General features: G+C 44.9%; 1 protein-coding gene across 2 annotated transcripts in view; it reads left to right on the top strand.

The window, feature by feature from the left end:
* The window catches only part of ATAD2 (ATPase family AAA domain containing 2), an 87,003-nt gene extending 73,121 nt beyond the window's left edge, over positions 1 to 13,882 (top strand). For both annotated transcript variants that reach the window (XM_026646310.1, XM_026646317.1), the window contains 3 exons: positions 1,958 to 2,091; positions 9,665 to 9,793; positions 13,681 to 13,882. In XM_026646310.1, coding sequence (XP_026502095.1) covers positions 1,958 to 2,091; positions 9,665 to 9,793; positions 13,681 to 13,734 — 317 coding nt within the window. In that variant the 3' untranslated portion in view covers positions 13,735 to 13,882. The remainder of the gene's footprint in view (positions 1 to 1,957; positions 2,092 to 9,664; positions 9,794 to 13,680) is intronic.
* Positions 13,883 to 14,280: the final 398 nt, after the last annotated feature.

The following is a 14,280-nucleotide window of genomic DNA, read 5'->3' as shown; positions in this document are numbered from 1 at the left end:
AATGAAGGGCCTCCTTGTCTTATCCCAGCACATCTCGTTGTGGATCACATCCTGCATTTCAGGAGTGTTATGACCTGGTGAAGGTGGCCGCCCCGCCGATCACTGTTCACTCCACCAGGGCTCAGGCCGCTTCAGCTGCGTTCCTGGCGCAGGTCCCCACCCAGGAAATCTGCAGAGTGAAAACGTGATCCACATTTACGACACACTATGCGATCACACAACAGGCTGGAGACGATGCAGCCTTTGGACGAGCTGTGCTCCAATCAGTAGATGACTCCAACCCCACCTCCTGAACTTTGGCTTGTGAGTCACCTGGTTGGAATGGACATGAACAATTGAAGAAAAAACGGTTACTCACCTCATAACTGTTGTTCTTCGAGATGTGTTATTCGTGACCATTCCAATACCCACCCTCCTACCCCTCTGTCGGAGTAGCCGGCAAGAAGGAACTGAGGGGGTGGAGGGTCATCAGGGCCCTATATTGGGCGCCATGAAGGTGCGACTCCAGGAGGCGCCCAGGCTGACCCTACGGACACTGCTAAGGGAAAAATATTCCGGCTGGCGTGCACGCGGCGCGCACACACCTGGTTGGAATGGACATGAACAACACATCTCGAAGAACACAAGTTAGGAGAAGGTGAGTAACCATATTTTGCTAAGTGCAAATTGAGGCACATCCAAAAGAACTTTTAACTACTTGTATACCTTATAGTTTTCTAAATTAATTGTGTCAACTTGGGAAGGGACCTGAGTGTCATTGTGGACAGCTCAGTGAAGACCTCTGCTCAATGTATAGCTGCAGTCAGAAAAGCAAACAAGATATTAGGATGCATTAGGAATGGGGTGGAGATTGGAAAATATTGTATAACTCAACAGTGCAGTCTCCTCTAGAACAGTGTTTCTCAATGACTGATCTGTAGACCAGCGCTGGTCCCTGAGATTTCACTGACCCAGTTTAGAAAAGCAGCAAGCAGGTCCCTGGTATCAAAAAGGTTGAGAAACACTGCTCTAGAATACTGTGTGCAGTGGTGATCACACCATCTTAAAAAAAAAAAAAAAAAATTATAGACTATGGGGTTCTGAAAAAGGCGATAAAAATGATTAAGGGCATGGAAAAATTCTTATATAAAGAGAAATTGTAGCGACTGGGATTGTTTATCTTGAAAGAATATACTTTTTCAAACAGTATGCAATTAAACTGTAGAACTCATTGTCACAGGATGTTGTTGAGGCCAAAAACTTAGCTAGATTCAAAAAGAGATTGGACACTCTTATGGATAATAGGACTATCCAGAGGTGTTATAGTTAATGCAAACAATTGTTGGAAGAGATATTAAGCCTTATGCTCCAGTATTTACATCGTTTAACTGCTAGGGATTAATTGGGGGGGAGGGTGTGACTTATCCCACATCTGCCTCATGTAAGTTGTTTGCACCTTCCTCTGAAGTATCCAGTGTTGGATACTGGACTAGATGGACTGTGGATCTGATTCAGTATGGCAATTTGTGTGTGCCTATAAATGTTACCTAATTATGATTTTCTCCCCAGTCTTTCCCATTTGAGAAACCATTTGAGTGATTTTTACATTAGCTGCTTTGAAATCATGTATATAGTTAAGAATTTATGCTTAATCAGCTAATAAGATTTTAGCATTTCATTACAGCTTTAGATGCTTTCATCTAGAGAGGGTTTTTTGGGACATGGCATGGTGAAGTCTGAACTGCCTCTTGTGTGTACTGGAAAAGAAGCACAAACCAAACATCTCAAACTGGGAAATGCCAATAACAGGAAATCACTGGGCAGTGCAATTTCCATTTTGAAGCCCTGCCTTTGGCACTCCAGAGAGAGAGGACATCCTACTCTAGTTCAACAGAACTGTTGGATCTTTGGTCTATGAATTAATCCAGATAATTTGACAGAAATCCTGATTTTTAAAGTTTTTAATTTTTCATCCTAGATGTGTGTGTACTTCGTATGACCCGTTGTAGACGTTCTCAAGTAGAACAGCAGCAGCTCATCAGTGCTGAGAAAGCCATAGAGATCCTCACTGAGCCAGCTTCCCCTCTTATTGTGGACTACGAAGATCTTAAAGTATGTATACTTTCTATTTTCTGAACACTGAAGTAGGGTTAAATAAGCTAATAACTTGCTATAACTGTCATTGGTTAATTGAAGATTGAGATAATTATAGCTCTTACTTTTTCCCTGATGAAAATGGTGGTGGCCTTCTATTTCTGCTTTCCACTAAATCCTAGAAAAGATCAGTTACAGTCCAGATTTTAATTCATAAAAGGACTTGTTAAATTTTGGAACCACATATTTAAAAGCTCTTAGTAGTGGTAGCTATTAATACAGTGTTTACTATGATCATGAAACTTTTTAAACTTAGGTTCCTAATATAAAGATCTTATTTCTGGTAGGAATGCATTCAAAACATAGTAAATTAGCTTCAGGCTCCAGTTATCGCTCTCTCACCAAGTTTGTTTGGATAAGGTGGTAATATGTACTTAATTGATTTATTTCAAAACATGATGTTACAACTTTTCTTTGAGTGATGGTCCCTATGTTTATTTCATACTTGGGTATGCATGTGCACCATGCTCCTGAGTCTTGAATTTTTGGTAAGCGGTGGCCGTTGGTCCATACATGCACCATAGCTGTCCTCGTACTCCAAACTGAGCGCATGAAAGGCGGCCTGATGCGTCTCCAGAATTTGAGTCAGGAACCAAGGCTTAATTACTTGATGGAGAAAGCAATGAGACTCCAGTCAGATCGGGGCCGGGGCCGCCTCTCCTTCCCTCCACCCCCAATCCCTGGTCAGTGCCCCTTTAAGCACAAGTGCAGGGACGGAGGCTAAGACTGTTAAGCCTAAAAAGGTGGCTTCCCATAAGATTAAGGGGCCTGTTCATAGGCATAGGGATAAACAGTCTTCAAAGACTGCCCAGAAGAAAGAGGATCTCTTCCTGGCCATGTCAAAGTCAGGAGAGCCTGCGCATGTGGGCACTAGGGACTTAGGCACAAGTAAATCTTTTTAGCAGGAGAAAGTGGCATTCAAGGATACAGAACTGTCAGTTCAGCACTAGTTCCAATAGCTAAGGACAAACAGACTCTGGTGCTCCCTTCCATATCTAGAGTCAACATGGTGCCTATAATGTGGCCCCAGATGGATCCGACTTCTACTCTGACCAAAGAAGCTTCGGATCCGATGGTCCACCAATGGATTCTCCCTTCATCCCAGCGCAGCCTGAGACCTATGTCTCCCAGAGAACATTTTTGCTCTCCCCGTCCTCATTCATCTCTCCTGTTGGAACCATCTCTGTTCCGGGTCATTGTTACTCCAAAGGAAGAGGCTATCCCAAGGATGCAGGTTGTTCTCCCATCCCACCTGCCAGCCTCGGTATGCAGACATTGCTACTCTCAGTCCCACCAATAATCCAGGATCCAGCCTTTTCTTCCCATGAGTCGGAAGTGCCTCAGGCATCTCTGTAGCAGCAGATAGAGGCGGCCCTGCACCTAAGCCCTTAGAAGATCTGGGTCTGGGCCTTGGGCCAGACATGATTGGCAAGGGACAGGTAGTACCCTGTGCTATGGGGTCCTTCTCCCGTGCCAGTTGATCTCTCATACTGGCACTACTGAGGGCCATGGGAGCCCTTTCCTAGACACCCAGGATCAATACATGAGCCCTATTTACCATTGCCTGGCCAACACCAGCCAGCCCGTTGGAGTATTTAGGAGATGAAAGCAAGCTAGCTCTGGGGACAATTTCATCGTTTTAACTGGATGAGGCAGTTACTCCATCTTCAGACAGTAGGAGGTGCTCCTGCACAGAGTGGTGTCCGAGCTCCAGATTCAGCTTGTGGAAGTTCAGGAGCCTCAGCACAATTGCTGGACATTGTGCAGCCTTTCACTCCTAGCTGGATGACCCTCCAAGTCAACAAGGCCATCAGGGACCCAGCAAAGTTTCTTTGGCACACTTCTGCTTCTTGTGCTCCCACTGCAAAGAAGGCCAAGAAGCATTACTTTGTTCCATCCACTTCGTTTTATTCTCGCACCCACTACCTAACTCTTCGGTGATACAAGCAGCTCCGAAGAGAAGAAGGCAGCAACACCCAAAGGCTATTCTGTCTAATAAGGGACACAAGCAGCTCAACCTCCTAGGAAGAAGTCTTCTCTTCCATCTCCCTCCATTTCAGGATCTGAAACTATCAGATTCTTCTAGCTAAATGTGATTTTACCAATAATGCCAAGTGTGACGAAGTGGGAATTTTCTATAATATTTGTGTGCCTCAGTTTCCCTTATATGCTGCATTGTTACCCATTAAAAGGGAGGAAAGGACTGTTTTCTCTCAGCAGGCTTGTGGACAAGGGGGATCCAGTGGACATAGTGAACTTAGATTTCCAGGAAGCCTTTGATAAGGTCCCTCACCAAGGCTCTTACGTAAATTAAGTTGTCATGGGATAAGAGGAAAGATCCTTTCATGGATTGAGAACTGGTTAAAAGACAGGGAACAAAGGGTAGGAATAAATGGTAAATTTTCAGAATGGAGGGGTAACTAATGGTGTTCCCCAAAGGTCAGTCCTAGGACCAATCCTATTCAACTTATTCATAAATGATCTGGAGAAAGGGGTAAAAAGTGATGGGGCAAAGTTTGTAGATGATACTAAACTGCTCAAGATAGTTAAGACCAAAGCAGACTGTGAAGTACTTCAAAAAGATCTCACAAAACTAAGTGGGCAACAAGATGGCAAATGAAATTTAATGTGGATAAATGTAAAATAATGCACGTTGGGAAAAATAACTCCAACTATACATACAATATTAAGGGGGCTAATTTAGCTACAACTAATCAGGAAAAAGATCTTGGAGTCATCGTGGATAGTTCTCTGAAGACGTCCATGCAGTGTGCAGTGGTAGTCCAAAAAAGCAAACAGGATGTTAGGAATCATTAAAAAGGGGATGGAGAATAAGATGGAGAATATATTATTGCTCTTGTATAAATCCATGGTACGCCCACATCTTGAATACTGCCTACAGATGTGGTCTCCTCATCTAAAAAAAGATATACTGGCATTAGAAAAGGTTCAGAGAAGGACAACTAAAATGATTAGGGGTTTGGAACGGGTCCCATATGAGGAGAGATTAAAGAGGCTAGGACTCTTCAGCTTGGAAAAGAGGAGACTAAGGGGGGATATGATAGAGGTATATAAAATCATGAGTGATGTGGAGAAAGTGGATAAGGAAAAGTTATTTACTTATTCCCATAATACAAGAACTAGGGGTCACCAAATGAAATTAATAGGCAACAGGTTTAAAACAAATACAAGGAAGTTCTTCTTCACGCAGCGCACAGTCAACTTGTGGAACTCCTTACCTGAGGAGGTTGTGAAGGCTGGGACTATAACAGGATTTAAAAGAGAACTGGATAAATTCATGGAGGTTAAGTCCATTAATGGCTATTAGCCAGGATGGGTAAGGAATGGTGTCCCTAGCCTCTGTTTGTCAGAGGGTGATGATGGAAGGCAGGAGAAAGATCACTTGATCATTACCTGTTAGGTTCACTCCCTCTGGGGCACCTGACATTAGCTACTGTCGGTAAGCAGGATACTGGGCTGGATGGACCTTTGGTCTGACCCAGTACGGCCATTCTTATGTTCTTATGTTCAGGCTAAGAGACATAGGTGGGGATATAGATTTCCGCACCTTTCTGCAGAGGAGCTAAGCAACATTCATCAGCTCAAGAACAAAGGACTGGAGAGGTGGGGGATAAGAGTTGGCTGCTGGAAGGAGTTGGGGCTCTCATCTGGAATCTGGCCAAGCAGGTCAGACGGAGACACATGCACAGCTTGAACAATGAGGTTCATTACAGCTTCTCTGGGCTAACCAGAGTGGTCTGTTTTAACCTTCAGTTCTTCTTTGAGTAATTGCTCATGTCCATTCCAAGTAGGTGTGTGTGTGCCATGTGCACAGTTGTTAGAAGGGTTTTTCCCCCTAGCAGTAGCTGTCAGGTCAGTTTAGGTGCCTCCTGGAGTCGTACCTTCATGGTGCCGCATATAGGGCCCTGCCAACCTACCGCCTCCTCAGTTCCATTTTACCGCCAGTGATGGTCATTGGAGCTGAGTGTCTCGTCTCTTTTGCTTCGGCAAGTGTTCCCCTAGTGGTTTTTATTCTTCCAGCCTGTAAATAGTTAGATGGTACTAGTTGTAGTTCAGTTAGTTTGTGTTTGGGGCCCTCCCCCACATTTGTTTCCCCCTCTTAGAGTTCAAGGCATGCCTCGATCCCAAGGTTTTAAACTGTGCGGGACCTGCCACAAACTGATGCCAAAGGGCTATTTTCCTGACACCTGCTTGAAGTGCCTGGGGGAATCCCATCAAACAGATCAGTGCAAGACTTGCAAAGGATTCCACCCTAGAATCAAGAAGAAAAGGGACTTCAGGCTTAAGCAACTCCTCATGGAGGCAGCCCTTCATCCCCCAACCGGCCCCGGGCCAGCTGAACCCGGCACTCTGCACATCCGGAGTGCAGTGGCCTTGGTTAGAGAGGCTACGGCACCATGGAAACTCTATGCATAGAAACCCTCAACACTGTCCCTCCCCGGCATCGAAGTCCGCATCTTCAGCCAGCAGCACAGCATGCTTGCACTCACTGGTGCCTCACAAGAAGACTTATAGAGGGCGCTCGCCCACGATTAGAGCAGCTGGGACAAACCGCTAACGATGTACGTCCCATGCAGGAGCACCTGGTGCTTATCTCTCAGGAGGTGGCACTGGTGACTTCGGGCCAGCACAGGTGTCCATTGAGTCCAGTGCCAATGGCTTCTCCTGTTAGAGTGTGTCAGGTGGAGGAGTTGGAGCTCCCTTCCACCCCAGACACATTCAAGGCGGCTAGGGACCTGATTGCTATGACTGCACGGCAGTCCTCTGCCAGGCGAGACAGACCTCCAGCACCTCAAGTGAGCGCGGCGCTGTCAACTTCCCCTTGGCACCATTCCCCGACACCGTCCCACTGGGCACTGCCATGGTCTCCATGCTTGGAGTCTCAGTCATTGGACTCAGAGGTGGACTCCTACTATTGAGGTGCAGCCAGCACTGGTCAGAACAGTGCTGCTATATGCAGGAGGCAGGTCAAGCGCCCCCCTGTGGTGCTGCGGTCGGCAAAGTGGCCATTCTGGACCATGCAGGCGGGCCATCAGGCCCATTGTCCCTACTCCAGAGGGTCCCAGTCCGTCGCCTCGGAAGTGCGTGCTCCTCCACTGCCCAGGGACCTTCTCCCACCACGTGGCACTGCGGCGGGTTCGGACCTCGGCACAGAGACTGGTGCAGATGCCAGCACCGAGGCCACCAGTTCCATCGAGCTGACCTGCAATCATGGTACAGGCCTCTTTGGGCACCTCCACCACCTATGTCCTTCCCCCCCCCCCCCCCCCCCCCAATGGCTGTATTGGGATCCTTGGGCGGGCATATAGTGTCTCTTGAGAGTCTGCCAGACCGTTTCCTACAGCATCACTGTCCAGGATCATTATCAGTACAGAGTGCTCCCATTCAGCCTCTCGTCCGCACCCAGGGTATTCTCCAAGGTTCTCTCTGTCATAGTGGCGTGCCTGCAAACACTGGGTATTGTTATCTACCCATATTTGGATGACTGCTTCCTTAGGGCTTCCTCATTCGAGGACACAGTACGAGCCACCCAGACAACAATGCGCACATTTTCACAGCCTTACCACTGCTATCCCAGCTTCTAAAGCTTTTTGGGGGGTGATGCAGCAGTGAGAAAATTCTTTCCTCCTTCTGCTCCTCTTTGAGGGACCAAAATTTCTGGGGCTTTTCAGCCCTGAATGGGACCACCTCCTAATTGAGCTGCTTCTGTTTGTTCCGTCATCTCCTGTTCCACAGTAGAGCAGACCAAATGGGGCAAGTTGAAGAATCTCAGCCCCTTTCCCCTGGAAAAGTCTGTGGCTATACTTACCTACATGCCTCCAGCTTTCATCCAGACCACACCACACGATCCATTGTCTACAGCCAAGCTCTTAAGATACAACCGCATTTGTTCCAACCCCTCAGACAGAGACAAACACCTACAAGATCTCTATCAAGCATTCTTACAACTACAATACTCACCTGCTGAAGTGAAGAAACAGATTGACAGAGCCAGAAGAGTACCCAGAAGTCACCTACTACAGGACAGGCCCAACAAAGAAAGTAACAGAACGCCACTAGCCGTCACCTTCAGCCCCCAACTAAAACCTCTCCAGCACATCATCAAGGATCTACAACCTATCCTGAAGGACGATCCCTCACTCTCACAGATCTTGGAAAACAGGCCAGTCCTCGCTTACAGACCGCCCCCCAACCTGAAGCAAATACTCACCAGCAACCACAAAACAAAAACACTAACCCAGGAACCTATCCTTGCAACAAAGCCCGTTGCCAACTCTGTCCACATATCTATTCAGGGGACACCATCATAGGATCTAATCACATCAGCCACACTATCAGAGGCTCGTTCACCTGCACATCTACCAATGTGATATATACCATCATGTGCCAGCAATGCCCCTCTGCCATGTACGTTGGCCAAACCGGACAGTCTCCATGTAAAAGAATAAATGGACACAAATCGGATGTCAAGAATTTTAACATTCAAAAACCAGTCCGAACACTTCAGCCTCCTTGGCCATTCAGTTACAGACCTCAAAGTCGCAATACTCCAACAAAAAAAACTTCAAAACCAGACTCCAGTGAGAAACTGCAGAATTGGAATTAATTTGCAAACTGGACACCATTAAATTAGGCTTGAATAAAGACTGGGAGCGGATGGGTCACTACACAAAGTAAAACCTATTTCCCCACGCTAATGTTTTTTTCCCCTACTGTTACTCTCACCACCTTGTCAGCTGTTGGAAATGGGCCATCCTGATTATCACTACAACAGTTTTTTTTTCTCCTGCTGATAATAGCCCACCTTAATTGATTACTCTCATTATTGTTAGTATGGCAACACCCATTTTTTCTGTGTGTGTGTGTGTGTGTGTGTGTGTGTGTGTGTGTCTTCCTACTGTATTTTCCACTGCATGCATCCGATGAAGTGGGTTTTAGCCCACAAAAACTTATGCTCAAATAAATTTGTTAGTCTCTAAGGGTGCCACAAGTACTCCTCGTTCTTTTTGTCTCCCAGCCCACTGACTCTCTGGGTTATCTGGCTATATTTCCTTGGGGTGAATGAAACTTAAGGGCATCTTATGGCCTGACACCCACTCCTGAAGGCACTGCATTTCAACATCCATTCCTCTTGTCAAGTGAGGCAAGATGTAGTTACTGCTGGAATGGCTTAGTCATTTAAGAGTCACTTCCTGCTGTTCTGGGAGAAGAGTTAACTTGTAACAGTAATCTCTCACATGACAGTGTGCTATTGCTGGTCTGGCTCAGAATTTTCAGGCTTCCTTTTTCTCTGAAGTATAAAAAAATAACTATTTTTACTTAACACTAACAGGCATAGCTCAATTCTTTCTGAAAACTATTCTCTTGTGTATTACTTTTTTGTTAATGATACAAAAGTCCCCAGTTATTTTGCCATTGAAATGTCTTGTCTTTATTATATATGTTCAGATTGTCAAAAGCCAGTGCAGATTTTTAACACAATTTTAAATGTATACATTTTCCCCCCCAGAAACTGTTAAAGATTGTCACCGAAAAAAGTAGAGACTACAATATATTTCACTTGGAAAAACTTTATGCAATACTCAGCCAATGTATTTATCGACATCGCAAAGACTATGACAAGACCAAATTAATACAGGTAAACATATTTAAATATTAAATATTAAATCACTCTTTTAAATGTTAAATAATCAACTGCATTCTACTTATAAAACTGATATTTATGAGTATTCCTGATGTAAAGATTATCTTGTTTCATTTTCACTAATCTCTCCACATCTTAGTAGCCTGTCTGAAATAAATTATTGATCAGTCTAACGGACATGTATCCATATCACAAAACCACCATCGTATTTGGCACAATTGTTGGCAGATTCAGCAGACAAAAAAATTGAACATGGAGACAGTCTCACCCACACAATTTTTTTCAAAACATTAAACCACATATGTACTCTTCAGAGCCAGCATTTTGGATCAAAAAGTATACAAAAAGGGCCCCACTCTCTATTATTTCCTCTCTTTTAGCTTGCCAGTGCAGGCACAAAATCCAACTTGTCCCTGTGGCGGATTAATCTTTTATTATTTTGCAAGTATAGTCATTTAAGCTTGTTTTTTGTGGGTAGTGTTCAGGTTTGTGTTCATGAAGGATTCGTCTACTTTATTAGACATGGAGCAGAAAGGGGCGTTTCTCTTGCTCTTCGAGTGATTGCTCATGTCAATTCCAAGTAGGTGTGTGCGCACCGCAAGCACAATCGTGGAAAGGTTTTCCCCTAGCACCCGATACAGTTGGAGGCGTCGTATCTGCTGGGTACACAAAACGAACTGGCTGATTGCCTCATCAAATCCTTTCACGGCCACGAATGGTCTCTCCAACCGGATGTTGTCAGCAATATCTTCCTGAGGTGAGGATCTCGCCAGGTATACCTGTTCACGACATGAAGCAACAGGAAGTGCCAGCAGTTCTGCTCCTTCCTGAATCACAGCCCCAGTTTGATCGCTGACGCCTTTCTCCTCTCGTGGACATGTCGCCTGCTGTACACGTTCCCACCATTTCCTCTCATCCACAAGGTCCTCCTCAAGGTCTGGCAGGACAAGGCATCACTGGTTCTCATAGCCCCGGCGTGGCCCCGCCAACACTGGTTTTCCATGCTGTTGGACCTCTCGGTGGACATGCCCATGACCTTGCCCATGATTCCAGACCTCATCACGCAAGACCCTGGCCGCCTTCAGCACCACAACCTGGAGTCTCTCCACCTCACCACATGGAAACTCCATGACTAAATTGTTAGAGCTCCAGTGCTCCAATGTGGTTAGGGAGGTTCTCTTTGGCAGTAGAAAGCCCTCCACTTGCGCCACTTATTTGGCCAAGTGGAAAAGGTTCTCTTTGGTCCTCACAGAAGGGCACTCCTCTGCTGCAGTCCGCAATCCCCTTCATACTGGACTACTTACTCTACCTAAAGCATCTAGGGCTGGCAGTCTCATCAATCAAGGTGCACCTGGCTGCTGGGCTAGAGAGGTTGTACCCACAGGTGCGGCAATCGGCCCCTCCATGGGACCTTAACCTGGTCCTCTCACGGCTCATGGGGTGCCCCCTTTTGAACCTCTAGCAACTTGTTCTCTGCTTTATCTCTCTTAGAAAGTGGTGTTTCTTAGGGCTATAACTTCAGCCAGAAGAGTGTCTGAGCTCAAAGCTTTAATGTCTAAGCCCCCTTACACAGTGTTTTATAAGGACAAGGTGCACTTGCGGACGCACCCGGCCTTTTTCCCTAAAGTAGTCTCACAATTTCCTGCAAATCAGGACATTTTTCTACCAGTGTTCTTCCCAAAGCCACCTGCTAATGACAGGGAACGCATGCTCCATTCCCTACATGTTAGACTGGCACTGGCTTTTTACATTGAGCGGACAAAGCTGTTTAGGAAGTCCAATGCAACTCCTCATCGCCATTGCTGATAGAGGGGAGGGATAGCTCAGTGGTTTGAGCATTGGCCTGCTAAACCTAAGGTTATGAGTTCAATCCTTGAGGGGGCCATTTAGGGATATGGGGTAAAAATCTATCTGGGGATTGGTTCTGCTTTGAGCAGGGGGTTGGACTAGATGACTTCCTGAGGTCCCTTCCAATCCTGATATTCTATTAAATTAAAGGACTGCCAGTCTCATCCCAACAAATCTCTTCTTGGATCACAGCCTGTATCAGGACGTGCTATGACCTGGTAAAGATACCAGCCCCAACATTGACGGTGCACTTCACGAGAGTGCAAACTTCATCTGCAGCATTCCTAGCGTAGGTCCCCATTCAGGATACCTGCAGGGCAGCAACGTGGTCATCTCTTCACACTTTTACGTCTCACTTCGCCATCACACAGCCGGCTAGAGACAATGCCACATTTGGTAGAGCAGTGCTGCAGTCTGCAACTCAGTGAACTCTGACCCCTCCTCCGGGCGACTGTTTGGAAGTCACCTACTTGGAATTGACATGAGCAATCACTCGAAGAAAAAATGGTTACCTACCTTTCGTAACTGTTCTTCAAGACATGTTGCTCATGTCCTTTCCAAGACCCACCTGCCTCCCTTCTCTGAGTATCCGGCAAGAAGGAACTGAAGAGGCGGCAGGTTGGCAGAGACCTATATACACTGCCATGAAGGCGCCACTCCAGGGGGCTCCACAGCCGACCCAACAGGTACCGCTAGGGAAAAACCTTCCGACAATCATGCATGCGGCGCGCACACACCTACTTGGAATGGACATGAGCAACACATCTCAAAGAACAACCGTTACGAAAGGTAGGTAACCATTTTTCCACTAAACGATCTCTCGCGCGCTCTCAAAATCTTTGGCTAACTTGTCCAATGCTTGAACATCTTTAATGTCGTTCTTAAAGACTGTTTTCTGCCTGTGCAGATTTACAGTAACTACACAGAGAGCATGATTCTCAAACTCTTTCTCATGAAGAGACTTCATGTTCAGCCAGACTTGTGGACCTTTGATGCCTCCTGAAGATTTCTGCTCATCAGGCAATTCCAACATTGAGACTCTTAGGTGGTCTGAAATCTAGTCTTTAGAGCCAAAATACATGGATGTTTGTCCTAATGTTTGAGCTGTTCATTTATGAATGGCTCCAGTTGCTCTGCTGATCCTTCTACATCTCTTAAAAGAAAGATTTCCTCCTCCAAGCACTGGTCATCCAGAATCCAGTCTTCTGCATCTGATGATCAGAAAAGATCCTCTGTTCTGATTGTGCAACAATGCAGGTGGCTTCCTTGGATCCAAACAATGTCCTGAAATGGATGCCATTCTCAACCCAGAATCCATCCATAGTGATATGTTTCGAGCATGAGAGGGGAACTCATTTAGAACATTGGGCTCAAGGAATGCAGAATGCACAAATCTTTTGGAGTTTAGGGCTATCGGGGGTTGTTTTATGTTTTCCTCTAATCCAAAGAAGGAAAGGCAGGTGCAGATTGCCCTAGTGTTGTTTGGGAAAACGTGGTGGTTGAACAGGCAAGGGGAAAGCTCTGTCTTCTTCTTGTGTCAAGAGGCAGAATGTCTGGGAATAATGATACTATCTGAATAGAATAATTCCTTCAGCTCTGGTTGTATCCTACCTACAACTGGTTGCTTGCATGGTCACTGAAAGTATTGCCTCTGCGGATCAACCCTTGACTCTCCATCTTTCCCTTTATTTTGGATATGTAAGGATGTATCTGAAGCTAGAGAGGAAAGGACAGTTAGGTGGCTTTTATGCCATTGATTCTAGAATCCTGAATGTGAATGTGTCCAGAAAGGACTCTCTCTCTCTCTCATGTGGAGGGCACATAACTCTACAGTGTAGATAATCAAAAGCAATACATTTGGAGAAAAACAGTTACTGGTGAGTAACCTTTTTTTCCTTATAGTTACTTTAGCTGAATCTGTCAAATATATACAACGGTTAGTGATATTTACAAATCTTTTTAAAAATATATATATCTAAAATAGGATTTCCAACAGTTTACACTTATGCTTGTTGCTTTTTGTTCTCTTTCAGGAAATGAAAAAAGAAATTGCAGTCTTCAAGCAAACTGAAGATCATAATATCTAAAATTAACTGATTTCTACTTTTCTTACCTTTTACTTTAATTTTATGCTCCTTTGTAACCTGTGCATAGTTCAATATCAGAGTGCATATACATGTATAAATATATTAAAATATATTGAGACAAGATCAAGTAAAGGCTTTACATTGCTTATATCTAATTGTGTTTTTTTTATGCTACCTTTAGTATGATAAATAGTAAACTGGAAGAGCAGGAGGGCTTTTGGTCTATTGAGATCAGTCTGCCCAGCAGTCCCCTCCCACATGTGTTCACTCAAAGAGCTGCATAAGTCAATTAAGATATACTGTACAATTATGACAACAAAAACATGAAAAAATGTATTTAAAATTGTAAAAAAATATTTGAGAAATATTTGATTATGTAACTAAGGAGTTGTGTAATGCACAAGCAGAAAGGGGCAGTTGCAGATTTGCTTGCAAATTGACGTAGCACCTCCTTTGAGGATCTTATAAGATCTAAATAGAGATTTCTGGATAAAACCAAATATTAAAAGCATTACATAAAACCAACAAAAATTCCTAGGTTTTGGA

The sequence above is a fragment of the Terrapene carolina genome, unplaced genomic scaffold (assembly GCF_002925995.2).
Source record: "Terrapene carolina triunguis isolate 2854851 unplaced genomic scaffold, T_m_triunguis-2.0 Scaffold58, whole genome shotgun sequence".
NCBI classification, from domain to species: Eukaryota; Metazoa; Chordata; order Testudines; family Emydidae; genus Terrapene; species Terrapene triunguis.
Note: the sequence above shows the minus strand (reverse complement) of the source record. Positions and strands in the feature narration are given on the sequence as shown.